At 34.8% G+C, this 27,092-nt stretch overlaps 1 protein-coding gene across 5 annotated transcripts in view; it reads right to left on the bottom strand.

Moving 5' to 3' along the window:
* The window catches only part of SYT14 (synaptotagmin 14), a 79,504-nt gene that overhangs the window by 41,591 nt on the left and 10,821 nt on the right, over positions 1-27,092 (bottom strand). For 2 of the 5 annotated variants that reach the window (XM_021547605.4, XM_021547604.4), the window contains exons 2-4: positions 26,138-26,185; positions 12,010-12,174; positions 5,397-5,615 (exon numbers count right to left, since the gene is read on the bottom strand). In XM_021547605.4, coding sequence (XP_021403280.1) covers positions 5,397-5,615; positions 12,010-12,174; positions 26,138-26,185 — 432 coding nt within the window. Of the gene's footprint in view, positions 1-5,396; positions 5,616-9,859; positions 11,138-12,009; positions 12,175-26,137; positions 26,186-27,092 lie in introns of all 5 variants that reach the window. The other 3 variants (XM_085575999.1, XM_085576000.1, XM_021547607.4) reach the window with 3 other exon arrangements.

Here is a 27,092-nt window from a genome sequence, read left to right as displayed (position 1 = left end):
ATTAACTATGAAAAAATCCAAACTGTTTTCTTCTACTTTTCTACTCTTCTCATCTCAGGGGATTGAGAGAATCTTGATTTCAGAAACAAAGAACTATCAATAATCTTTGACATCTGCCTGCAAAATTGTAATTTTGATATATTTCAAAATATAATTAATAGGATATATTGAAATGTAATTTTAATAAATCCTAACATTTCTAAGTTTAAGAACATGAGTTTCTAGGAATTTAGGTGACCATTCCTTTAGAGAAAATACATTGCCTATGCAGCTTATGGAGATACTAAAAACACAACAACTTGTCAGTATAATGCTTGACTTCAAAATTCAGGAAGCAGCCAATACTGGAGACAAAGAGGCTAATTCAATATAATACTGTCTCTCTTTTTGAAATTCAAGTTATTAAGAAGGTATGATCCATTTAAGATCCCAATACAGATACTAAAAAATATTTCTATTATGCAATACAAAGATTGCCAATTTTAATGCCAATTTTAAATATAAAGTTTTTACACTTCTTTATCCCTTAGATCCCTATTTCAATTAATAAACTCTTTCTTAGCAGAAATATAGTGCTGTTTTTCTGGCTTTCCCCCCCCCCCTTATTTTTTATTCTTTGTTTTCTGAAATAAAAGAGTAATATTACAGTCAATATTAATTCCCTCTTCTAAAATATTACAAATAGTTGGAGCACACAAATACAATACTATGTATTCAACACTGAAATGGTAGGAAATAGTATAAGAAGTAGAATACACATAAAAACCTAAAAGGAAGTTTAGTGAGGAAAACGAGGTCACTTCAGGAAGTATCCATACTTTACTGGGTAATATTATAAAGCATAAAAACAATATTATTAGCAAAATTAAGATATCAAATTTCAAGCTGGCCCTGGAATTCTGGACCTATGCACAGAGATTGAGCCACACATCCTGTAGTTACACAGCTTTCTCTTTTCTTAGATTAAAAATTTTTGGTCTTTTGTTCAAGACCTGAAAATTTCAGGTGGAAGCCTCTGTACCATTTTACTTTTAATGTTGATATTTGTCATCAACTTCATTTTCTGTTGAATTATGTTTTCCTTTAGTGATATTCTGGAATTAAGCCTGTCCATGAGGGGTTCACTGCAAAAGTTTTATATTGACAATGGCTTACAGTCTATAAAAATACTTGCATCCAAGAACAGTAGTAATTTATTTTTCATTTTATGTATCTATATGTAAAACATGTAAAAATTGAAATGCATCAAATGTGCAATACAAATATATCAAGTAGGTCAGACACTGTCCATAAGGAGGTAACTGTGAATGAAAATCTGAACCCTTGAATTGCACAGAATTACTAAAAGTGCTACTAGAACATTACATCATGAAAATACACCAACAAAGCCTGCAGAGCATATAGCTTTCTTCATTTTAGTATTAAAAACATTATACAAAATGCCATCTGAGTTCGATACAAATACGCTGAAAAGAAAGATTAATATGGCCATCTAGAGGAGAAAAGAATGCTATGAAAACATACAACACAATTTTTCAGGCTTCAGAATATGATGCTTTTAGAGGCATGCAGCCAGAAAAAGGATGTAATAAACTAATTACAGAATTGATAATAAGCAAACTTTAAAATAATACATCCAGACATTTCGGTGGCATGACTGATGCAAACATATTAATATTAAACATGTTTTGGCAAGGTAAGCAAAACACACAGGGTGTATTAATAAAGACAAGATTATGCTTTTGTCTCTTTGTTAAATTTTGTGTGTGCAGAGTTTAGTACACACACATCTAAACAAATTTAAAGAGACAAAAGCTCAGAATAAACAGTTTTTGGTAAAACTGTTTATTGACTCCTTTAAAAACACACAGCTCACTGTTGCAAAATAGAACAGGAGAGAGATCAGCTGCTACAGAGAAAATTCAGCAGAAAAAATCCAAAATTTTCTGAAAACTAAATATCATTTCTTTACTCACACCACTCTATCTTTGATGGAATTCATAGAGTCATAGAATCATGGAATGTTTTTTGTTGGAAGGAGCCTTATAGACTGCCTCATTCCTTTGCTCTGGACAGGGACACCTTCCACTTGACCAGGTTGCTCAGAAATCCATCCAATCTGGCCTGGAACACTGCTAGAGATGCAGCACCCACAGCTTCTCTGGGCAATCTGATCCAGTACCTTGCTACCCTCAAAGAAAATGTTTTTCCTAATATCTAATTTAAACCTATTCTCTTCCAGCAGATCTTCTAGATCTCATTAAAACCACTCTCCCTTGTCCTTATTTTAATGATCAGAGGCTGCTTTAGTGGCAACGAGCAGGAGGAAAACAGAGGTGAGACAAAAATTAATTCTGTCCTCTCATCACTTCACTTTAACACTATCAAGTGTTATATGCTCAACATATGGACTGATCAGTGCCTTGCAGTGGAAGCACAGCTGAAATGTTCAAGAGCTAGAAGTAGAAATGATAAAGCACATATGAGAAGACAGAAGCACACAAAGTCAAACACACTGGCAAATTTTTCTCATATTAAACAAAGTACGTAGGAACACACTACTTGTTCCACAGAAGAGTCAAGAAATGGTTCTATCATCTGCCTTGACACTTTTTATAAAAATAATTCAATGCCCATAAAAGCCAAGTATCTAACAAAAAAAAATCAGCATTGCTATGGCATCAAATCTTCTACAGATTTTTTTCCAAGTTTAAAGAACAGTAAAGCTTTGCATTTTTAACTGAAACATCTGGAATGCTGATGCTTCTCCCTTGGAATCAGATTTTTAATGTCTTCTGTTAAGTGAACTGCTTCTCTGAACACATATGAACAGCTTGGTAGTAATAATCTCTCCTTTATTTCTGATTGCAGGCCTTCTTCATGAGGTTTCCACCTCTTTCATCAAAGTTCTTTGTTGGGCAGCTTTCCCTCTGTAATGATCACCACATAAGGCATACACTGTCTCTTCCTCTATTATAAAATATTTTTATCATTGTGCAAAGATTCTTTGAAGTAATTTAAGGGCATAAAATGTACTAACACTAATTATTCTAGCATGCCAACTTCAGGTCACTGAGAAGTGAAAAATGTTAGGTTGTTAATCTGCTACCATGTCCAAAACTTTTTTTAATAGTATTGAACATAATTTTGTTGAGAAGAATGGATTAATAAAATGAGACAAACTAACTCTAATTTGCAAGCATTTTGCCGAACATACGGTGTAGAATGATTGCAGGCTGTCAAAAAAAATAACACTGTTTATTCTCCATTCCTTATAAAATGTAGGAAGAGAATGCGCTCATAAGCAGCAGCAAAAACAAAATACTGACATTATTAAAGTTTTTGTACAAGTAGAAATATGTGGTTAAAACAATCTAAATTTTTAATTTAGAATATTTTGATAGCTTTTGTTTTACAAGTTATTTTGCTTCCAAACACTGAATGTTCTTTCATTACAATACATTTAAAAATGGCATTTATACCCAGCCTGCTTCCAAATGGAGACAGCATTGAAAAGGAATAGCACCTGGTGACAGATATATTTAACAATAGAAGAATAATAAAAAACGAGGAGGAGGTAGCAACTGTATCTTTCTGCATGCAATATTTGAACCTGCCACAAAGGTTCTTTTGTCTTAGACTGTAATCCTGATACAGAATTCCAGACTGGAAACTATCATTCCCCCAGGATAAAAATCAGAAAATATAAATTTTGATTAATTAAAAGGATGGTAAAAACACAATCATTTTTAAAAAATGGATAAAGGCTAGCACAATGCCTTTGAAGTTTAAATCCTATAGGACCAAAGTAAAAAGTTCAGAAGAACGCAGGACTTTTCACTGAGAAGATGAACTAGATTGAACAAAAAATCTGAGCAGTTACAAAATAAAAAGAGGAATGTCATATAACTATGGCTATTTCAACCACTAGCCTCAGTAGTTTGCAGAGAGAGAAAAATACCTTATTCTAGATAACTGAAAGGAGTCTTCCTGTGTAATTCTTGTATAATTCATATCTGGTATTATCTGCTAATCATTTTTCCATCTCTTGTTAATAAACATCATCATTCTTTCCCAACAGTGACAGCAGCCATAAGAAAACCTAAGTAACTTATCTTTCATATTCCCCCCACCAACACTGTTGAGAGACCTCAGTAGATATCAAAACCAAACATACTTTCACTGTACCTATTCCTTCTCCACCACAGTGTTCAAGGATCAGTTTTTACCACCTGACCTCACCTCTGCATCTCCTTCACCATGTGCTGAAACTCAGACTACCAGACTTCCTACAATTTAACAACAAAGGAAAGAAATGAATTTTCTGATGATCAAAAGACAATCCTTTTACTCTGCAACTTACTTGAAATATGGCTTTCATGTCCTTCAAGTCTTGGCTTGGAATCATGAATGACCACATACTCATTTCAAATTTAAACTGCAGACTTTTATATAATTTAATTATATCAAATTGTAGGAATTGTAAATTTTTTCAAGCCTTTCTGGACTGTATGAAACATTTAAGGTGAAAATATCTTTTCATTATATGTATCCACTTTTTATTAGAAAACATCAAACACTAAAAAACTTTTGCATGTTAGCATACTAAAGGAAGACCAAAAATACCTTACTATAATATGGCATCTGTATCAGAATCTGACTTTTACCTAACACCCATAAAAGTTGACTTTTCATGCTTGAAACTGGCTATGGACACAGTTCTCACACAACTATTTTCAAATACAAAAAGCATATAGACAAAATATTGACAGCAGAATTCTCAGCCTCTACATCGAGCTGTCATCCCAACTCAAAATCAAGAAATATATAGCATGCAAGAAAACATCCACTGTTTAAATCCGACTTCTAGCACCATGGAAAAATACATTAATCTAATCTTTGTAGCAATTACTTTCTGTCATTTCAAGAGATACAGAACATTCCAGCAATATACACTGCAATGAACATATGCAGGGTAGCCAATACCCAATTCCATTTACTTTGCTGTTAGAACAACTTATCAATACAGGAATAACATGTCTTTGTATTTATAATACCACAAATTCAACAAAAGTTGCCATGTTTCCTTCCTAAATCACAATAGCTTAAATTGCCCCCAAAAATGAAATGAATAATGATAAAATTAAATGAAACTTAATATAACAAAATATTCTATAATTCGTAGTATTTCTGGAAGAATGTATACAAGTATGTGCTTTTCTTTTTTTTTCTTTTTTTTTTTTTTTTTTTTTTTTTGAGCATGCACTAATACAAGAGGTGTCTGGATATTGCAACATTGACTATTTGCTAGCCAAGCTGCTCTTGTCTAGGACTTACTTATCCAGAACACAATTCTGAAATTTGGAATAAAAGGAATGCTTTTAAATCACTCTTACCTTCATCTATTGAGGCTTCACTACTGTATCCATCATATTCTGCAGACAGGGGACTATATTTTTGTCTGGTTTCCCATATATAGTTTTTTTGCTGTCTGCCATCCACCACTGGCAGCCTGGAACTCTGGGTTCTAGACAAGGCCTCATGATATTTACCCAGTGCTTCATCTTCACTCTCAGATGATGAACCATGCTGGTCTTTACTCATATAAGAATTGTCTGTTTGAATAAAATAAAGCAAATCGACTACAGCTCAAAATAGAATACAAGAAAATAACCATAAGAGGTTATCATTGAAGATATTTAAGCCATTTCAATTAAAATTTCTGTAATATTTTAAAATATCTTGTTGTAATTACAAGCATTGTGATTTTGTAATTGCTGAGAGCTGTACTCATTTTCTAGAAGACCTGAAAGATCATTAAGCCCCAAAAAACCATACTAACACTTATTCAACAGAAAATAAATCAATTTATGTAAGGCGGCACATAGACATTCTTGAAACCCTTCATTAAGTAGGAAAATGCTTAAAATAATTTATGTAAAGTAAATCCAACACTGCTGTAATATTACATTTGGATACCTTATGGATCAAGCAAGCAGCTCTTGATCCTACATTCCCAGCTGATTTTTGCTGTGAGCATAGTAATGAAACTGATTTACAAAAAGAAGCCTACAACAAAATCATCTTTAGGCTAGTTATGCCAGTAGTGCTTAAACTCACAATAACAAATGGGAAAATGCTAGTGAAAAATGTTTGCATGCATAATTTTATTTAACTTACAATAAACAGCTCCTTGTTCAATGACTGAAATTAATGCAGATTTTTACTGCAGACATCTGGCAATAGCAGAAATTACATGGGAAAAAAATCTATCTAGTTAATTCTTTTATAGCAGTTCTGTAGTGCCTGCTCCTGTGGCCAAAATTTTCCAACTACATCTCAAGTGTGACTTCCTCCCACAAATCAAAGATTACTTGTATTTTTATTTCTGAAAAGGGAAGATTTTCTCCTCCCTTTTTCCAAAGTTCAAATGGATTCTGCCAAATTTAACATGCCTTGCAGAGGTTCTGTAGGTCTTGGATTCTAATAGGCATTAAGAATTCATGTAAGCTCAGAAGTCAGCATTACCTCTACTCTGAGGGCAAACCTATGCAATATGATTTGCCAGTGTATTTTCATTACTGGCAGAGCTTTGAGGTGCCCATAATGCTGTTTCTCAGCTCCTGAATCTGAGGGAATGCTGTCTAACATGCTATCCAACAGGTGTTACACCACAGAAATCTCACAGGTAACACGCTCAACTGCTTCTCCCCACCCTGCTTTTATGCCCTCAGCTCCAGGTCTGCATTTCCACTTCCATTAGTGCCTGTCTTCATGCCCAGTCAGTCTCACTCCTCTGGCTGGGTATTCCTGCTAAAAGAGAGATTCATTTTATTCAGCCAGTTAAATTAACTCAATGTATGCCAAACATCTAGACCTCTTTTACAGAACAGTGTTTTCCTCTTAGTACTACAGAGGTCTGTTCTTTCTACTTTTAGGAATCACTTCCTATAGAGGTCTTTTTCTCCCTGGTACTCATACAGAAAAAGACCTCTGCTGCAAGTTTAGGTAAGAAATTTTTTGGAAAGTTACATTTATACAAGTAGAATCCTATGCCAAGTTCCTGTCTCCCAGCCCCATACTCCATGTTCTTGCTCCAAGCATCCACTTTTGGTTTCTTATTATGATTTCCTCTATTCTCTTTGGCTATTCAATCACAGCCTATTTACTTGCACCTAACCAACTACTCATGTAACCTGGATCTGTCACCTTTAGTCTCTCCACCTTCCTATTAAATGATCAGCTCTCTCCATAGCTGTCACCCTTCCTAGTTTAAATCCCAATCTACCATGCACATTGGGTCCTATTTGTTGAGGAAGTTTCTGTCCACACATACAATACGTTTATTCTCAATTCTTCTGTTCAGTGTCTGTCAGTAACCATAAATATCAAAGGCAGGGTAAGACCTCCTCTGTTCTTCAATCCCTACAATGAAGCATGTGAGTGCAATGGGATGGTCAGTGAATTTAAGCAAAGTATAAGAAGTGTTTACCATGTCTTTTCAAAAAGCAAACTTTCAAAGAATTTACAACTTTATCAAACTTAGGTATTTTTTCATAGAAGAACATGGGCATCTCTGACATGGGAGAAATGCTCTCCCACATTTCAAGCACATATTCCAACACACAAAGGTGCTACAGCATCTTTGTAAAGCTGAAGTAAAATCTACTTTTTTTTTTTTTTGCACAAATACCCAGCATGCTTTTTTCCCATAACCTATTTTTTTGGAAATAGTTAAAGATTTTAAACTATAACTTAAGAAAAAAACAGAACAATAGGATCTCAGACAGAAAAAATGCCTAATTTCCTCAAAATTCTTTCAAATTTGGCACACAATTTAGGAAACTCATAATAAGGTCCTGAGATGGAAATTGTCATAAAACCTTATCCAGATGTGGGGATACCAGCTCTACACACAATGTGTACATCAACTCAATTTATTATTTATAAGAAAAATAGTGCCTTAAAAGACTTCTAAGAAGAAACTAGATCTTTCAACCCTTGACTGTTAATTCAAGCCTAGAAGATATGGTTCTTCCTATTTATGGGTGGCTATAAAGCAAAATCAATTTCAGTGATCATTTACTGAAAATATCACACCAAGCAGGATATATCCTGGCTAACACATTCACTGCAAGAGGCTGCCCAGAAAAAGGAATCTCCTTTGCTGTAACACAGAGTAAAATTTTGTACCTCATACAGCCCTCCAGGGCTTGAAACCTGCCACATTGAAACTTCCACAGATTCCCACAATTATAATTAAAGCAGAGCATACCAGGCCTAAAATACAGTGCCAGACATCAGTATTAGGTGCATTCTTTAATATTACAAGAAATGTATTCACAGATATAAAATCAGGTTCATTAATCAGTCTGCATAAAGAATGGAATAGTATAAAACATGGCAGCAGCATGTTTGAAAGAAGAGTTAGAAGTTATGCCTCTAATAATACACTGACTTTTATAAGCATCCAGAAGTTCTCAGTATAAGAAGTTTATTTTTCCTCCAGTTCCTATCATAAAAGAATGAGAATGTATACCATTATTATAAGTCATGAAGCAAGACCTCTTTAGAGGACTTAAAATCCTCCTCAAAGTTTAAACATAAGCTGTCCATGCAAAAAAAAATTTTTTTTTTAATTACAAGCAGATCAGTTTCAGTTTCTTGGGAAAAAAAATAGTTTCCTGTACATTTTAAAAAATCACAGAGTTTAATGCCTTTGCTTGCCACTTCTTGTTTCATGTTTATACCTTATTTGGAAACTTGGCTATGAGAATTTATGCTCTTAGTAAAACCTTTCTTTTATTTAGCTGACATGGGTCATAAGGATTTTTTAACCTATTGAAAGTTATTAATTTGCTTATTATGGAACCTAAATGCCATTTTTGAGAGAATATACCTTGTAAATATATTATTATGTAAAGAAATAGATAAGATCATAGTTTATCATACAAACATGGAAAACACTCCTAATTCAAACTAAAAAAAAAACACCAAACAAACAAAACCAAACCAAAACTCAACAACAAAGATAACCGAAATTTTCAGATAAGGAAAACACAAACAACTGAAGGAAAAAATGGGTTTCTATTAGGAAATCATTAATTTCTTTACAGAATCAGTACCTCTGGAAAAGCATGTGTTGCTTTCTAAAATTTTACTATGCAGCCTGCAAAAGTATGTAAAATTGCAAGGTTTTACTTCTTCCTTACAAACTGCTATTGCAATTCCCATATCACACTAAGATTGGATGTTGAAGACGGCACACAAAGCATCCAAAACAACACACAGGTTTTCTTTCAAGACTACAACTTTAAGACAAGCTGCATTCACTTCTTTCTGTACTTAAAATCACTTAATTGCCATTTCTTATTGAGTTTCTCATTTCTCATTATGTCTTGAAATCATTATTTTATGCATCCCAGAAATATTCTGAAGATCTACAGTAATGCAAATGCGAAGGAAGTCATTCCTTTTATTGTCATAGCACATCTTATGCAATGCTTTTAAACAAAACAAAATAAAATCACTTTCACACAAGTATTAACTTCCAGCATTAATTAATTTATAGTTTCAGCAGAAGCCACGGAAGGTAGAGAAGACAAGAAAAACTGTATAGAGAAAGAGTAAAGTTAGAACATAGAAAAGGCATTTATTAATCAGTTCCTTTAAGTAATACTTTGCAAAGTAATTAACTTGCAAGAAATATCAACATAATTAGAAAATGAAGCACTGAAACAAACCTATTTTTTCTCATAGGAAACTCTATTATTAAATGTGTAAATTAGGTGAAAAAAGCAGGAAACATCATAAGTTTCAGGAAAGGCTGAAGAATGTAGTTTGCTGACAGACTCCTCACCTTTTCCGGCTGTCTTCTTATTACATAGCTCTCTTTCTAACTTCTTTGAGTTTTTCCTTTTACTCTCATTTGCAATTGTACTTGACACACTGCCTTCATCCTTTGAAATGGGTTTTCTTTTTCTGTCAAAGAAAGCTTCAGATTTCTTTTTTTTTATTTCATTAAGGCAACTGGGATGGTCATTGTGCATCTTCAAGCTGGAGTTTGAGAATTTCTCCTTCTGTACTTCAACAAGCTTTGTTTCTAAATCTTGGGGAACATTCACACTGTGCACTTTATCAGAATATTTAAAATCAGCTCCAGGTGACTGTGGTTTGATTTTTTTATGCTCATGATTCTTAGAATTATCTGATACCACATATAAACAATTATCTTGCTCCTCAGTAGATTGCTCCACTGTAAGTTGTTTACTTTTCAGGTTACTATCCTTCAAGAATTTATCATTTACAAAACACTCATTTCCCCCTACTACTTCTCTTTTAAAAGGTCCTCCAACAGTCTTCAAATCCTGAGGTACTTCTGTATCACTGAGAAGATTATTATGACCTGCGCCTCTTAACTGGCAGTGGTTTTTGTTCAAGACATGGTCAGATACTCCAACTTGACTTGTACCTTTTTTTACAAAATCAAATGAATTAGAATTATGAGTCTCTTTATGTTCTGCAGCACCTCTCTTTGTTTTCATATCAACCTCCTGAGAAGGAGTTAATGAGGGTGTGCGTTCCTCTCTGCCTTCCACAGGTTTATCACTCTGCGTTTTGGAGCTCTCATCTTCTGCCCGCAGGCCATTGATCATGCTGGTTACTTGCTCTGTCACTGAGTCAGCTACAGAGTAGCCAACCTCACCAACAACACTAGCCAGGTCATCCACAGCACTGCTGAGCGTGTCCACCAGGGAAGACACGGAGGGAAGGCTCAGATTTTGCTGAAGGTTTCTAAAGAACGCCATTTGTCCAGCCTATTCAGCAACAGCTCCTAATACTGAGAGGTGCTCTGTTTCACAAACTGATCATCTCAGTTTCTCCAGCTCCAATTTCAGAGCTATTTGCCTTTTCTATCTCAAAAATCAATACATTTACATGGGGAAGTTGCAGGTTTTCTCTTTTCATTCAATAATCATTGCAAATAATAAGAAAACAGCTAAATAAAAATCTTGAAGCCACAATCAACCAGCAAAACGATAGTCTTTCATCAACTGCAGCATCAACTAGCCATAATAAAATTCATTATTTTCAAAACCAAGACAACTTTGTGAGGTTGATTTTTTTTTATTCTAACCTGTGAAAAACAAGTTGTGAGACATTTAAATTTTCATCAGTGTCACACTAAAACAAGCTTTTAACACAACACACATCATGGAGACTTCTTCACCCCAAAATATTTGCTGTCTTTTACAGAAGGCAAGATACTTTGGAGTAGCAAGACTTGTTTTGTAGTAAAAGATGAAAGTTAATACAACAGACAAATTCTAGGGAAAAAGGTTTTTTTGCTTCTCGGAAAATGGAAAATAAAAATTTAGTTCCATCTTTTAGAGAGGTAGAGGGGAAGAAGGCCTCTTCAATTTCACATTCTGTTTCTGGTGCCTGACTCTTGTTCTCAAGTCAGCTAACATAGCCTGTTCAATTTTCACAGTACAAAAGTAGAAAGAGGTTGTTTTACAAACCCTCAATATCTTTTTCAAGGTCTAATTTCTTTAATTACACATGATCCTTAAAGACCTTGTTGTATTAAAAAATATTCAATAATGTGTTAGACAGATATAAGACAACGCTAAAATTATTCTTTAAAATTATTTTCCAGGTGAATAAAAGCAAGACTTTCTCCAAAAATATGGTGAAAGATTTTAACAAGCTGAGTGAAAATCCAATAATCCCATTCAGAAATTTACCTGAAAAGATTTAATTATACAAAATTACGGATTGTTTAAAATAAGTTCAAGAATATTCTTGCAGTGCAAGGAAAGTATCTCCTCATAAGTAAATGCAAACTCTTTGGTTATGTAGCTGTTGAATTTCTGTGGCTTGTGGGTACAAAGGTTTGCTCCTTTCAAGTACTGCAGTCACAGGAAAAAACATTATTGTGCTGCTACATCCTTGTAAAACTGTGCATTCTTATAATTAAGTTTAGTACACTGTATGTCAGATACTTACAAAGTTTATCTTGTGAATTCTTTCTTGTAGTGTATCCTGAATCGAGATCTGGGAAACCACTAACATTTTCAATATACATCTTCTTATTAATGTATAGGAAAAGTAGCAGCATGAGAATAATGAACACCCCGACTGCAGACAGGAATCCAATTGCTTCCGGAGATACTAAAAGAAACAGAAAGAAACACATTTTTTAAAACTTTGCAAAGTTGTAATATTATAATAATTAATCATTAATAAATACTTAAAAAGATGCAAATATATATGCCAGATATAATTAAACCCCCACCATTTAATCTGAGTTAACATTTAATCATCTTTTCAAGGAACAGAAAAGTATGTGGCCCTAATCTGAGAGGGACTGACACTGTGAGCAAGAGGTTCTGATGGAGGACTGGACAGTCTCTGCTGAAGAACGGGGAGATTATGTGAAGTTCCCAAAACCAGTGATTTCTGATGGAACACCTGAGACAGCACTGGAAAGGAGCTAAGAGCTCCCCATCTCCTGGAGGTTTGGCTAGCTCTGCTCAGGGCCAACAGCTGCCAAGGAGGGACTGAGCCTTTGCCTTGTCCACCTTATTACGTTCAGCACCTGGTTCCTCTTTCCTCAGGGACCAGCTGGCCCTCTGGCAAGCAGGACACTTAATGAGCAAAAAAGAGCGAGAAAAACCATGTATGGGCACTTGCACATGATCCAAGAAAGAGCTAATAGTGAGTGAAATAGAGACAAAGCACACTTAAAACCAGGTGGGGGAAAAAGCCCAAAGTAGACTGACACGTCTTAGAAAGTATGTAAAATAAAGGATATGTAAATGCTATTAAGCAGATAACTACAAGGCAGTATTGGGGATCTTTGAAAGGTCTAGAATGTTTGACATGCACCAGCATCTAACAACATCATTTAACATCACTAAACAACCATTTAAGACTAAGATTATTAAGACGTAAGTTTTAGAAATATGAAATCTGCAAATGGATGTGGCAAATTGAAGCAATGGGAAAGAGCACTTAAATGGCATCTTATTTATTTGAAAGGAGAGTGGGCAGGAAAAGGGATATAGAAGGTCAGCAAAAACAAGAATTTAGAAATGTGAGAAATAAGTAATAACTTATAAAGGCAGTTCAGGACCAAGAGAGGGCAGATCTTTTGAAAGGAGTGCAGATGCCCACAGACTATAATGAAGCTGAGCTGCTTCATTAATAAAGGCTGCCAGAACCTCAGAGGGAAGGCCTTTAGGAAACCCAGCAGACTCTCCACAAGCTCTATATCCAAAAACCTTCAAGGAAGAAATTAAAATAGTGACAGGATTGCACATTTACTGTGAAGTAGAGTGGGAGGTTAAAGTGAAGGGTTATAAAACTGCAATTCAATAAATAATATTTGGGTGCAATTTATAGGCAAAAATGTGATAGAACTCAGTAACTACATGCAATTAACAACCATGGAAAGCATTACAAAACTGTGATTTCTAGTAACAGATTAATTAATCTGTTAACTGGTTTATTAGTCGTGTACTGACAATTAAGAAACAATATAGGTTCAGTTATGTCTCAAACCTGCATTCTAAACAGGAAAAGTAACACCTAAGAGCGGATTTTGTGGCTACAACACACAGACAACACATACTTCAAAGCTGAACACAACTGCACTAATCTGGATGAAAACTGGGATTCACATATCCTTTTTCTTCCTCCTGACTTTGCAAGACTCCACACTCAACTCCACAAATCCCATTCCTGATGATTGATTTTTTTTTTCAATTTAATAAAGATTTATGAAGCTTTATCAGATTTACAAATTCTGTTTGCCAAGATCTTGGCACTTCACTTTAGGACTATAATGCTGCATGGTAACATCTTTCACTATTTAAAAAGGAGTGGAAATAAAGAACAGTTGGCAACAGACTCAGCATTCAGAGATGCAATACAAGAGGACAAGACACAGGAGTCCAAAATAACTACAAGAAGAGTTCCAATTGGAGATGAGGCGGGAAAAATACAGAATGAGAGGAGTTTATCACTGGAACAGATTGCCTAGATCAGTTATAGAATCTAACTTCAATGTTATCCCTGCTTTGAGCAGGGGACTGAACTGCAAATTACTTTCCCAGGAGCCTTCCAAATGAAATCATTCTCTGATTCGACATATGCCCTTTGTAAATCTGGGCTCATACATCTATGTAAAAGTACTGACTGAGAAACACATGCAGTTCCACAACCTCCTCACTTCGTTTTGCAGGATGACAGGGAACATTTGTGTCTGTGGTGCTGTTCTTAAATTATTATACAGGTGTCTTTTAAATCTGACAATAAAAGAAAGATCAAAAAAAATGTGCCTTCCACCAGGAAAAAAAATTGGACAGATTTGCTCTTCTGTTTTGAGCTGGACATCCAGACCTATCTAAAACTGGCAATTATTTTTGCTTCACTTCTTACTTCTGACCAGAAGAGATCATGTAACATTTTCTCTAAACTGCCCCTGAAAATTTTCCCATGAAAAGGAATTTGCCAACAACTTCAAATGAGACATCCTGCTGAATCAAGAGGGGTAACAAGGTGAGAATAGTGGATTTCTATTCTGGAACGTAGAGGAAAGTAAGCTTATTTTTGTTTTAATTAATATTTTAATTATCATGAACTTTGGCATGTATCAGGCATTCATTTATTATTTTTCAGGTGTCTATTTACCATTTTTCATGAAATCTCCCCACACATGGGAATACTCTGAGATTTGACAAAAGCCTCAGTTCATATATATTAATTTTTTTCCTCAAAGCTTAACAGATGAAATCTCCCCAAGTTCTGCTGGCAGTAGGTATGCCCCTTCCAAGACTGCATATGCATAACTGAGAATATCTGAGGCTATTGAAACAACACCCAGCTTTCTCTGAATTATTGATCCTGACCCAGAAACAGAGAGACTGGGCCCAGAAGAGAAAGTCTCCATTTCCAGTAAGTTCCAGCTATAACATCTATCAAACACAGAGGCAGTGGCAGAAAAGACAGCAAGAGGGGACTGCAATTCACCAGAACACGGGGACCAGCAGAAGTGAAAGAGCACTAGAAGGTGGCACAGGTTAATGATGTTCAGGGAGGAAATCAGTGTGAGAGACGAAGAAGGTTTGACATCAATTTAGGGTACACAGAACAAATCAGAAAGCAAAGAAAAGGCAAAAAGAAGACAGATCAGAAGGCAGATAAAGATCATGGGACTTCTGAATGAGCTATGAAAATGATTGCTTTCTTATTGGAGCAGGCTGTCCTAAGCAACTTTACCTGAATTCAATGTCCACACTGCTTTGAGGAGGAGATGTAACTGAATTCCAGTCATGGAATGATTCTCAACAAAGGGCAATGACAGTCTCCTTTTAATAGGATAGAACTGCAGCTTCAGGGAAAAACACTCTCACATATGTCACATTTGATCTTTTCAAACTGTAGGTTTAAATTGCAACTTTTAAATTTTTACTTATATTTTTCAGCAATCATCTGCCTTGATCCATCAAAATACGTGTGTAAGGAACCTAACCTTAAGGAACTGAAAGCTGAATACTTTGGGTTTCTTTTTTTTCCAGTACTTCCTGGATACTAAGTAGTTAAAAAAGACAGTCTGAAAGCCTTATAGTTCTCTATGGAAACACAGTATCTGATGACATTTTTCTGGATGAAAAAAGAAACATTGGCTGATACCTTACAAAAAGAATGAAATTTTAGCTGCAGCAAAACTAATTAATTATTTATGTAATTCAGTGTGAACATAGGACTTGAAAATTATATTTCTGTATCAATTTGCACTCATGTAAAGAGTCTTAGAATACTTGTTCACAGATTAGGTAAATTATCAAACTGAAATCCTGTAAAGTATTACCATTATAAAGCCAGGGAATAAAAAATGTACTTCAATTTTCCAGATGAAATGTGCACAGATTCCCATCTATGAATACAGGTTTTATACATCACATTAATCCTTCAGTTAGTTTCTCACAGCTTAAGCGTCAAGCAGGTATACTTCATAGACAGAAAAAATGTAAAGTTCTTTTTTACATAAAAAATACATCTATGCCACATTCACCACCAGAATAATTTTGATTCAAAACAAATTATAACAAATTCTGTGTTGTCTGGGAATTAATTTTACCATGAAAAGCATTTTAAAAACTCTCAGAGGTTCAGTGGTTTCTTCTACTATCGGACACCAGTAGAAAAGAACTATTTTCTCAAAGTCATACTTTAAATTCAAAGGTCCTACTTCTATAAACTTCATAATCATTTTTGGTTCTTAAGAAAAACACCAATGAAATTCTGAATTTATGTTTGAAATTCATTATAATATAAGGCAGTTTTATAAATGCTAAAAGAACAAACGTCTTTCTACAAAGTTACCAGGACTAACTGAATTGCTGGCTATGGAAGTGGCATAGAAAGTCAAAGTCATTACAGAAGTATTACCTTAACATCACTTTAATTCCATTTTGTTATCATCACTAGAATTAGAAATATTGGAACACAGAAACTTACCATCTCTTAATCTTAAATATCACATTATCACTTCTTTCTCAAATAATAACTTCTTTGTTATGACATAGTTTTTCATTTCAAAAAGATGTTTCTAAGTCTTCAGAAAATAATGACATCTTCAAATATATACCACCAAAACAACAAAAATCTTCAGACATTTTAAAAAGATGAAACTTTTTTTATATGAAATTTAAAAGCATTTAATATTTTAGTATGTATCTAGCCCCAAACTTTATTTAACATGAAGTCAATTATTTTTGGAGCTTTCACACTCTGCATCATACCACTCACTTAGCTAGTAATGTACAAAGCCACACAGTTATCTTAGTGATATTTCAATTATTCATTTACAAATGCAAAACTATCTCTTCTGTACACAAATTAAGTAACTAGGCTGTATGACCTGAAAAATGCCAATTACCTTTAGGATTCTGGCACAAAAAACATTTGAAATATAATACATAAGCTTGTTTTTATTTATAACTTGGGTTTTGGGGGTTTTCTTGCAACTTGATCAAAGAAACTTTAGCCTTTTAAATTTTTTAAATATACAGGACCGTTGTTTTGTATTTAGTCCACAAGAAAAATTATTTACTGTTATTCATTTTTTACACCATTACATCTTGACATTCCATGAAAATAGTCTGTGTTGTCCAGCTCAAAATATTTCCATCCAAATGCCATTCACTGCTGCCTGTCACTTCTTTCCAACTTTGCCACTTGCACAAAAAATTAACATAATTTTAGAAAGCTGAGTAGGTTACTGAACAAAACAAGATTTGTGCCTTGATTGCCTTTTCGCCATGCTTGAATTATTTATCTCCAAACAGGATGTATTTATTTCTCACAGACATGTCATAACAAAAAAAACCAAACAAATCCCTCTACACCCGAGTCTGCTCACAAGTGAAATACTTTGGTCTGATTATGCAACAGGAGTAGGGACTGTATTTTCATACATGCCAATTTACATGTAAATTTCTTTTACTAATTATATAGGGTTGTCTCTTCTTTAAAAGCAAGTAACTGAACTTGAAGGCTACCTAAGATTTGTTGGTCTTTTGAAACAGCTTTTCTTTAGCAATGGAAACTCAATACACAACATTTCACAGCAATTTGTGAATTCCTACATAATTACTATATTTCTGTTTGCTGGAGTAGTTGAAGAAACAACAAGTGAATAAAATCTAAACAAAATGCTACACCTACAGGGGGTAATAGTTTATCCACTGTTGCCTTAGAATTCTGACTTGAAACATTAAATTCTTGACTACCTGCACTGTTTCAAAAACATGAACTGTTTATGGCAGCATCACTACTAGAATGCTTTCCCAAATAGAAAACAAAAGCAACTGCACCACAAAAATTGACTAGCTGATGTTGCTGCTAAAAATCAGTGATAGACAATGAACTATTTTATTAAATACTTCAAAAGGCAAAATTCCAAACATATATCCTATGATTCCTGTTTTGTTCTTTATTCTATCTCCCATGTAAAACAATGGACTATGTAATTCTTTTCTAAAAATGTACTGATTTCTTCAATGTTTTGCCAAAACAAACATCAGGAAGTCTTTCAGCTCAACTTTAAACACACAACTACATCTCATAGATCAATGGCTTTAATTTTTTTGTTACATTTAGGTAACAAAACTGAAGCTTTTCTGTATAAAGACGCAGCCCCCTCCAATTCAAACCTGCATTTTGCCTTTCCTGATGCAGCACAGACTTCTTACCTTGGCCCACTACTGATGGCTACATCTCTCAGCATACTATGATAAATACATTTTATTCTGCCAGTCTTCTGATGTTGCTTCCTCTGAGTTTGGTACTCCTGCATCTTGCACTTTGTTGGACAGCAGTTTACACACTCTCCAGTAAAAATTACAAGCCCCTGAGCTGCCTGTACTTCAACACTTTAAGTATCGACATCCAGGACACAACTCTGAGCAACAGCAATTTCAAATGAACGTGAACTTGAAATGACAACTCAATTCAATTTCAAGGCAAAACTGAAAGGAGCACCGCATTTCCTAAATAAGAAAATTATAAACAATTCTAGCAACATGAACCTCCCAGAAGTTTTTTAAGACTGACAGAATTAAACAAGGATGAAAGTGATTCTATTTAATGCCCTTTAAATGCACCTTTCAAAGAAATACTGAGAAACATGCAAAATTTATATTATCTGAAGTGAAACATGATGCCACTTTTGGGTTAATTTCAAAAAAAAGGTCACATTAAACAAAAAATAAATGTGTTTGTTTACACAAAAAGTCTACTAGAATTAGTGTATCATGAAAGGTATCATGACTGATCTAACTCCACTATCACTCCTATTCCAGTGGAAATTTATCAGAAATAATAACAATGTTTTTAATATTCAGTTTGTGTCACTTCACCCTGGCTGTGGATATTATGCACTGCTACAGAGACAAAGCAGAACTCCTTTTTCTCTTGTTTCCTTAACATTTAATTACAAGGACTACAAAAAAGAAAAACACTTTTTAACATCTAGATTCCAGGAATTCTTACACGCAGGAAGAGATTATAGAATGTATTTTCATTAACAAATTCAGTTTATTTTACTTTATTACAATCAATTCAATTACTAGACTAAATAATTACATCCCATAGAGTTCATTTACTTCATAAAACACAATTATAGACCATAGAATATCCTGAGTTGGAAGGAACCCACCAGGATCAAAGTCCAATTCTCAGCCCTGCACAGCAGCATCCCAAAGAAGTGCATTGTCCAAACATTCCTTGAGCTCTGCCAGGCTGGTGTGGTGACCACTGCCCTGGGGAGCCTGTGCCAGTGCCCAGCCATCCTCTGGGTGAAGAACCCTTTCCTAATATCCAGCATAAACCTTCCTGACACAGCTCCAGGCCAATCCCTCAGGTCCTGTCACTGGGCACCACAGGGCAGAGATCAGTGCCTGCCCCTCCTCTTCCCCCACCAGGAAGTTGTAACTGCAATGAGATCTCCCCGCAGCCTCCTCCAGGCTGAAGGGACCAAGTCACCTCAGCCACTTCTAACTCCCAGTTTATGATAAAAGCAGCTTGCTTCATTACATTAACTAATCACATCCATAACTCCACAAAACTGCTTGTGGCAGCTCTAGTGCTGCCTCTACAGATTGTCTTTTCCAAGATTCTTTCCCCTTTCTTTTAAAATATCATGCTGAAACTGTCTTTTGCTGATAAATTTAATTACAGGAAAAAGAGGACCCTTGGCTCCAAAATATCACTGATCTAAGAAAGAATTTAGGAGTAACTGAAGCCATACTCTGAGATGGAAATTTAAACTTTTGACATAAATCTTTTAATTCCTAAATTCTTATGTGCTGAAAAAGTTGTCAGCCTGCCACCCCTGCTGATTTACTAGTCCCTCAATGCCTTTTCTCTCTTACATGGAATTCATCTCTGATTAAATATTATCTCACAACAGAAATCTCCAAAAAGAAACAGAGAAGGAAGCATCACATTTGCCACTTGGAATAGACACTGATCATAGAATCATCTTGATTACCTCCAAATCCCAATAAATCTGTTGCAATTACATAGCATATTACATGACTATTATCCACGCAGTGGGTAAGAGAACAGCAGTGATTATAATTTTTTATGGTATTCTCAAATAATCCTCTCAAAGCAAAAGTATTAAATACCCACAGGGATCTAGAGACTTGTAGTTTAAAAGTTCATACTCATTACAAAGTAGCTCTCCACTACAAGGAAAGAAAAATAATCTATGTAATAAAAATATTTTAAAACCTCATTTTTCCCTATCAGACACTACAATTAACAACAAAGCATGAGACAATCCATGTAATCCAAAAGTAATTAACCAGGATATACAGCAAAGTACGACACGGTAAAAATTATTATATGAACATGAGAACTTGAGTGAAGAAATGCCAGGGTTTAGATACAGCAAACTTCTTACTCACAAAACTTGCCATGGAAGAAAAGATACTGCTATAGCTGAAATTAGGTGACCCCAGTAGCTGCTGCTTTCCAGAAGACTCCAAACACAGGAAAATACACAAAATAATATTCTGTTTCCTCTGTGGGCTTCAGTAAGCTCAAAGAAAAGTATTTACTCTGTATTGAATTGTCTCTAATCCAAAACATGTACACAGAGATTACTTTTCTAACAGAGTGCAAATTCAGAATATATATTCTGGTGGTGTTAATTTTAACATTATTACTTTTTTTTTTTTAACATGTAGCAATACGTCTAAAGTTTTAAAGTATTGATAAAAAAGTATTAATTACTAATCTATTCATATATTATAAAAATAGGTTTAATTATTTATAGTTTCTAAATGAAGAGTTTTCATTCCTCTTTGTAAAAAGAGAAAGTGCACTTTATTTTGTACTGTCCAAATCTGAACCTCTAAATGAGTATAGAAACAACATATATTTATATTTTACATTAATATGAGGTTATCCAATATACAGAAATTTGCTACCATCTGTTCTCTTGATGAAGAACAAGTAGTTCTACCAATTGGATGACAGCAGCAAGGGGAAAATTATTTTATTTCTTTTCCAGAGGCAGTTACTAAGTATAGACTATCACAAATAGTGTAAGTTAACTTGAGTATCAGATCCAGTTGACTTTCAACTTAATAATGTTTCTACTGTAAAATTAAATTCATGAATAAATGTTACTTTTTTGCCATTTGGAATAACTGCAGTTATCAACTTAACATTCAGACACATGCAAATGCATAAGGATAGTTGACCAGACCATTAAAGAGGAATAGTTCTACTTAAAACATACTTCTGACAAAGCAAAAATTCAGACCTTCTTATCTTTTCAAAATTATTATTACAAGTGACATTTTTCATTGTCAGACAAAGACATTGTCTTTTTGCAACTTCTCTTTTGCATATTAAAGAGAGCACTTCTGTTCCATTCTTAGTCACAAAGTCAGTTTGCTGAATAATTTCCTTTGTTTGCAAGACTGCCACAACAATAAAAAGGAAAGAACATCTTGCAAAAGAAAAAAGGGCTTAAAAATAATTTTGAAACTTCTGTGCAACTCAGCCCTTACTTGGATACTCAATCTACATTTCCATGAATTAAATACAAAACACATTGCTGAGTTAGAAGTTATCACTTTGCACTACTTCAAAAATAAACAAGTGAAATATGTTGGGTGAAAGAAATCTAAAAATAATATGGCCATATATTTTCTCCTCTAATGTCACTTCCATGTCACACAGTGAATACACAGCAGAATATATCAGAATATATTAAAGAGGAGTTTCTTCAGTTATAGCTCAATATCATAAACACTCATCACAAATGTGTCGTGTTTGTACAAAGAGAACCTGAAACAGCCTTAATTAAAATATTACTAAATATAACAACAACTAATTCCAAGTTAGACTTGCAGTTGCACTATACAGCTAAAAAAGAGATATTGTTCTCAAGTCTAATCTCAAGCTCCCTGAATTCTTTTATGTCCACAGTAAATAACCAAAGGAACAACTTACACAAATATCCTCTCTCAAAAACAGCTGGATACTAGGAAGATATCCAGCAAAACCACAAACTGTTAACTGAGCAGTTTCAGAGAAACTGTCACCTTCTGATGTCAAAAACTAAGCAGATTCTTCTTTCCACAGCCAAGTCTTCAGTTTGTATTGTCAAACACTAAAATGTGTGAACACAAACTTGCATTAAATAATAGACATAAACAAGATGTTAATTGATAATAAAAGCAAATATATACTTTTCCATTTTTCTAATTTCCAGATTTCCACAATGTGTAAATATAAAACCACACAAACACTTTAACTACTTAAGTATGTTAAACACAGAAGACACCTATTTCAGTGATTCCCTAATAGCTGATCATACATCTTTAAAGTTCTTTTTACAAGCTGGAAAGTGACTTGCTCAGTATTTTGTAGCTATTAGATGTTATATAACAGCCACAAAATACTCCAATTTTCAGGACACAATCTCCCTATATTTATGCATTTAGAAGAAGCCTCTTTAAAAATACATAAGAATTAGTTTTTAAGGCTTTCCAGAAAAGCCTATTAGTCTCCTTACTCCTGATCAGCTCTTTGCAGATTCTTCTCAAAAATGTATGAATCTGCTAAAAGGAAACCAAGTAAAAAAACCTACAAAAGTACTGCAAGCCTTCTTGGGAAGCCTGCAGGGGGACCACCACAGTCTCTCTTGGGCAGCTACAAAATTATAATAACATTAATGCGACACAGGAGGAGGCCTGTGCCAGACAACTGCTACATCTTTGGGTAACAAAGCTGAGTCCTGTATCAATATCATACTGGGATCATATTTACACTAGAACTGACACAAGCTCAGATATTCAATGAACATTATAACTGGTTCTTGCAAACTTCTGAGTCTATCATTTAAACTGATTTAATCTGAGAAATTCAAAACCTAAAAAACAGGAAAATTGAGGTTTCAAGTTATTTTCATTTTTATAGCTGAATAACCTTAGAGCAGACATTTCCTTTTAAAGGCTTAGATTTTGCTTTTACAGCTATGCCTTCAACTACAGCTAAGAAGTTTTCATTATGTTATTTGAGCTAAATGGTGTAGTCACAGCTTTGAAGACCTTTCTGGTCTACATTTCATCATCTGATACTTCAAGGTTCCTATTTTCCTAACAAAAAATGAAAGGGCAGGCAAGAAAAAACACAATTTAGGAATGTGTTACTTTGCTGACTAGAAAGAAAAATTAATCACCAACAATAGGTGTTCTTCAAGTCATATAATCCCCATATAAATTGTAATTACATTCCATCACTTGAAACCGGAAAGTTTTCCCATGTATTATTCATAGAAGACACATGCTTGCTTGCTTGCTTACTTTTCCCTTTTCAGTGCAGGAAAAAACAAGATGGAACATCACTGTTTATCCTATTGGTTGCTTCCCAACAGCCATGTACTTGGAAGCACTGTAAGAAAGATGGGCAGACAAGCAAAGCACAAGTGCACACTGGAAGAACTCCAGTTACTTATTGCAGGCTATTTACTACCAATGTTTCTTTCAGAAGCTCCACACGGGCATTCCAACTCCAGTCACAAAGCAGTCACAGTTACCCACCATCCCCTGGCAGAAATCATGAGAGGCTTTCAGGCAAATAGCAAATAGAGAACCATTTTGTTAAACATCACCAGCTCTCAAAGCCTCAAAGACAGTAGTCGATGAAAATGAGGGAATGGATGAATGCCAGGAGTGCTGGAATGGACTCTCCTGGTGCCACAGTCACACAGACACCAGAGAAAAAGGAGAAGGGCACACTGCAACCTTACCCAGCACCAGACCAGACTGCAGGGCATTACCCATGTGTCAATGTGAACACTTAATCTGACCATTCAACTTCTACTGTGAGCTCACAGACCAAAAAATGGCTTAGCTTTCAGGGAACAGCCAAAAGGTGGGAAACTCCATCCTGTATAAGCTTGACATGAGCACTCAGTGACATTAAGGACAAAGCTGGAAGGTCTGATTTGACCAGCTCGAGACTGCTGGCAGCCAGGAACTCTTAGCTTGGAAATGCCTTCCTATTCTGAGGATGTCAGTAGAGATCTTGAGTCTGCAATGTCATCCTGGCAAGCAAGCAGAGCTGGACAACTGGCAAAGAAAGTAATCCTTAGGAGCCTGGCCTTGTTCAGACAGTAAAAGCATCTTGAATGTGTATGAGAAGATGTAAAGTCTTAGACAAAGTAACCAAAACTCCATGTGACTGGAAGATTTGCAGTGCAATGGCAAGTACCTTCTGCTTTAAAGGTACATGTCGAGTAGGGAGCGAAGACAAACAAGAATGCACCAAATCCATGCACCACAAAGACAAATTTGTCAGTAACACAGGGACACACAAGGTTAGAATATACACGGAGACTCATGTGAACTAAAGAAGAACCCAACATAATGCAAGTATAAATGGCAGTAAGAGGATACTTCTCTTTTATTCACACTTAACCCTAGGCTAATTTACAACCATCAATGGTAAAACACAAGTTCCATGCTATTTTTATTTCATTTATTGCAACAATGGCTAACAGAGCTTAGAATTCAATGCCCAAATATAACACAGAATCTTAAGAAAACAAACATCTTTTCAATTTCACTTCCCAGCAATTAACATTAAAAACATACAGCACTGTCTCCAAGAACACAGAAGATTTGTTTTTCTTAAAATCAGTACAGCATCCTAAAATAAATAAGGATTAGCAAGATTAACAGATCTTGAAAGTTAATCAGAAGGCTTTCTGAAACTCCAGTGAGTTTCCCTATTCAGAAAAATAAACATGAGCTATTACAGAAGGAATACAGAGCACTGTGTGTACCACCTTATCTGTCAATGAAAAAAGAGAGACAGCAATAAAAAGAAAAAATTCACCTTCCCTCCAAAATGAGAAAAAACTTTATAAAAGCAAGATCTAAATGAGTCACAGTTTAGAGAAGCAGAGAAATGTTCTTAATTACAGTACTGTAACACATACACACTCAAAAATTCTTTCAATAGATATTTGGAAAAGATTATTTATGACCATAAAGGTATTTTGACCTTAACTAGATTTAATTCTGAGGTTAGGCATTGTTAAATGAATGTTTCAATAAATTCAAACAATTTTACCAAAATGTCTCAGCGAATGCAATGGAAACTAAGAGGACAAACAGAATTTCTTCCCACAGAGTATAATGTGGTTTAACAATACTATAGAGGCAGTCTAACACTAAGTTATTGTCAAAAGAGTCTTGCAGCCTTACTCCTCTCCCACCACGTTTTCTTACTCCTTCCTTTTGAAAGCACTGAGACTCTTCTGACCTGAGACTCAATTCAAGGATCTAATCCTTGAAGAAACCTTTTTCTGTGTTTTGGATTAGCTTTCAGATGAGAAGACAGAAATTCAACAGCAATGCTGCAGGAAGGAGCATAGAGCTGCCAAAAGGGACAGAAAACAGAACTGTATCTAGCCTTTACATCAGCTGAGCTGTGTTGTTGAGCTCCAACTTCAGTCACTGCAGCTCAGCTTTAAGCTGTAAGAGCCCTCCCTGGAGCACAGCTCTGCTCTGTGCTCTGTCAGTTGCTGGTCTCACTATTTCTGCAGCAGTTTGCAAAAAAGTTTGAGTCATTAGGATCTCACCTGAAATCAGAGGCAGACATTGACAGTTTGTTACATCAGTTTTTCAAAACATCCTCACAACTTTCTATTACTGAAAATCATATAATCTTGCAAATTATATAATCATATAGTCCTGCAAATGAAAATCATATAATCCTGCAAATCATATAATTCTACAAATATCTGGATAAAGCAAAAATCAAAGTTTTCATGGTTACCCATCACAGCTAAACATTCACAAATTCCATGTAACTCAGTAAATTTTGGAAGAGCACATTTTCCCCTCTTGTGAAAAAGCAAATTTTATTTTATAAATCCACTATTTTTTCCTATTGACACTGTCAGCATCAAAATATTCTGCAACACAAAAATGCAGCACTAAGATCCACAAAACGTCAGACCACAACACTGGGCAGCAGATTTCTCATCAGGAATATTCACAAGCTAAGGAGTTCATTTTCACAAATCATTGCTTACCTTTTCTGATGCAGATCAGTTCATGTACACCACAAGTTCGTTCTCCACCTGTGTAGAAATACACCATTAGAAAACAACAAATAAAATGCATTTAGTTTCTTAATAAGGGTTATAAACAGTGAAAAAGAAGTTCCAAAACTCTGTCAATAAATAAATCATTTGGAAAAAAAACAATATATGTACCTTTGGCTTAATATCGCTAAAGATGGAACAGTTCAAAAAGCTTTACACTGAATTTATACAGATAAAATTACAAAAGGAAGCACCTTATCTGAAGCCACACTAATGGCTCCCAAGTATAAAGATAATCTCCTGTTTGGTGAGAACTAATCTACAGAAGAATTGCGAAATATCAAAAATATTTCCAATATAATAGAATGTCAAAATAACATTATGATTACCTTCCACAGTAAAAACAAACAAACCTAAAAAACTAACCCTATTAACAAATACTTGATGTGCCCAGAATTTCTCCTTTAGATATTTTTAAATTAAAAAAAATCAGCTGCATAGACCCTGAGATATGTATTTCAGAATAATAAAATCGTTGCTAGAAATACTATGGGGTTTTTTTACCTTTTAATAAAGACCATTTTAATTAGAATTACAATTTGTAAACAAAACACCAACACATAATATCTAAACTAAAAATATTTTGGAGTGATATGCCCCATGATCAAACCTTAAAATTCTAAACTACATGAAGCTATGGCTTCTCTTAAGTACACCTTAACCCACTCAGCCTTTTTCTACTGACAAGGAAAGAGTGCATAGACAAGAATACAGAACTGAGGGGAACTGCCTGGGTTTTCATACCCAGTTCTCTGCAATCTCATGAAAATACAAAACCTCACAAAACACCTGTTTCATATCCATTAATCACTCCTTGGCTCCAGACACTTCAAAATGCACTAAAACAAGCTTTAGGTAACAAAATTCTGCCCATCTCACAAAT

The sequence above is a fragment of the Lonchura striata genome, chromosome 3 (assembly GCF_050655825.1).
Source record: "Lonchura striata isolate lonStrDom1 chromosome 3, ASM5065582v1, whole genome shotgun sequence".
Lineage (NCBI taxonomy): Eukaryota > Metazoa > Chordata > Aves > Passeriformes > Estrildidae > Lonchura > Lonchura striata.
This window is presented reverse-complemented; position numbering and strand designations above follow the sequence as displayed.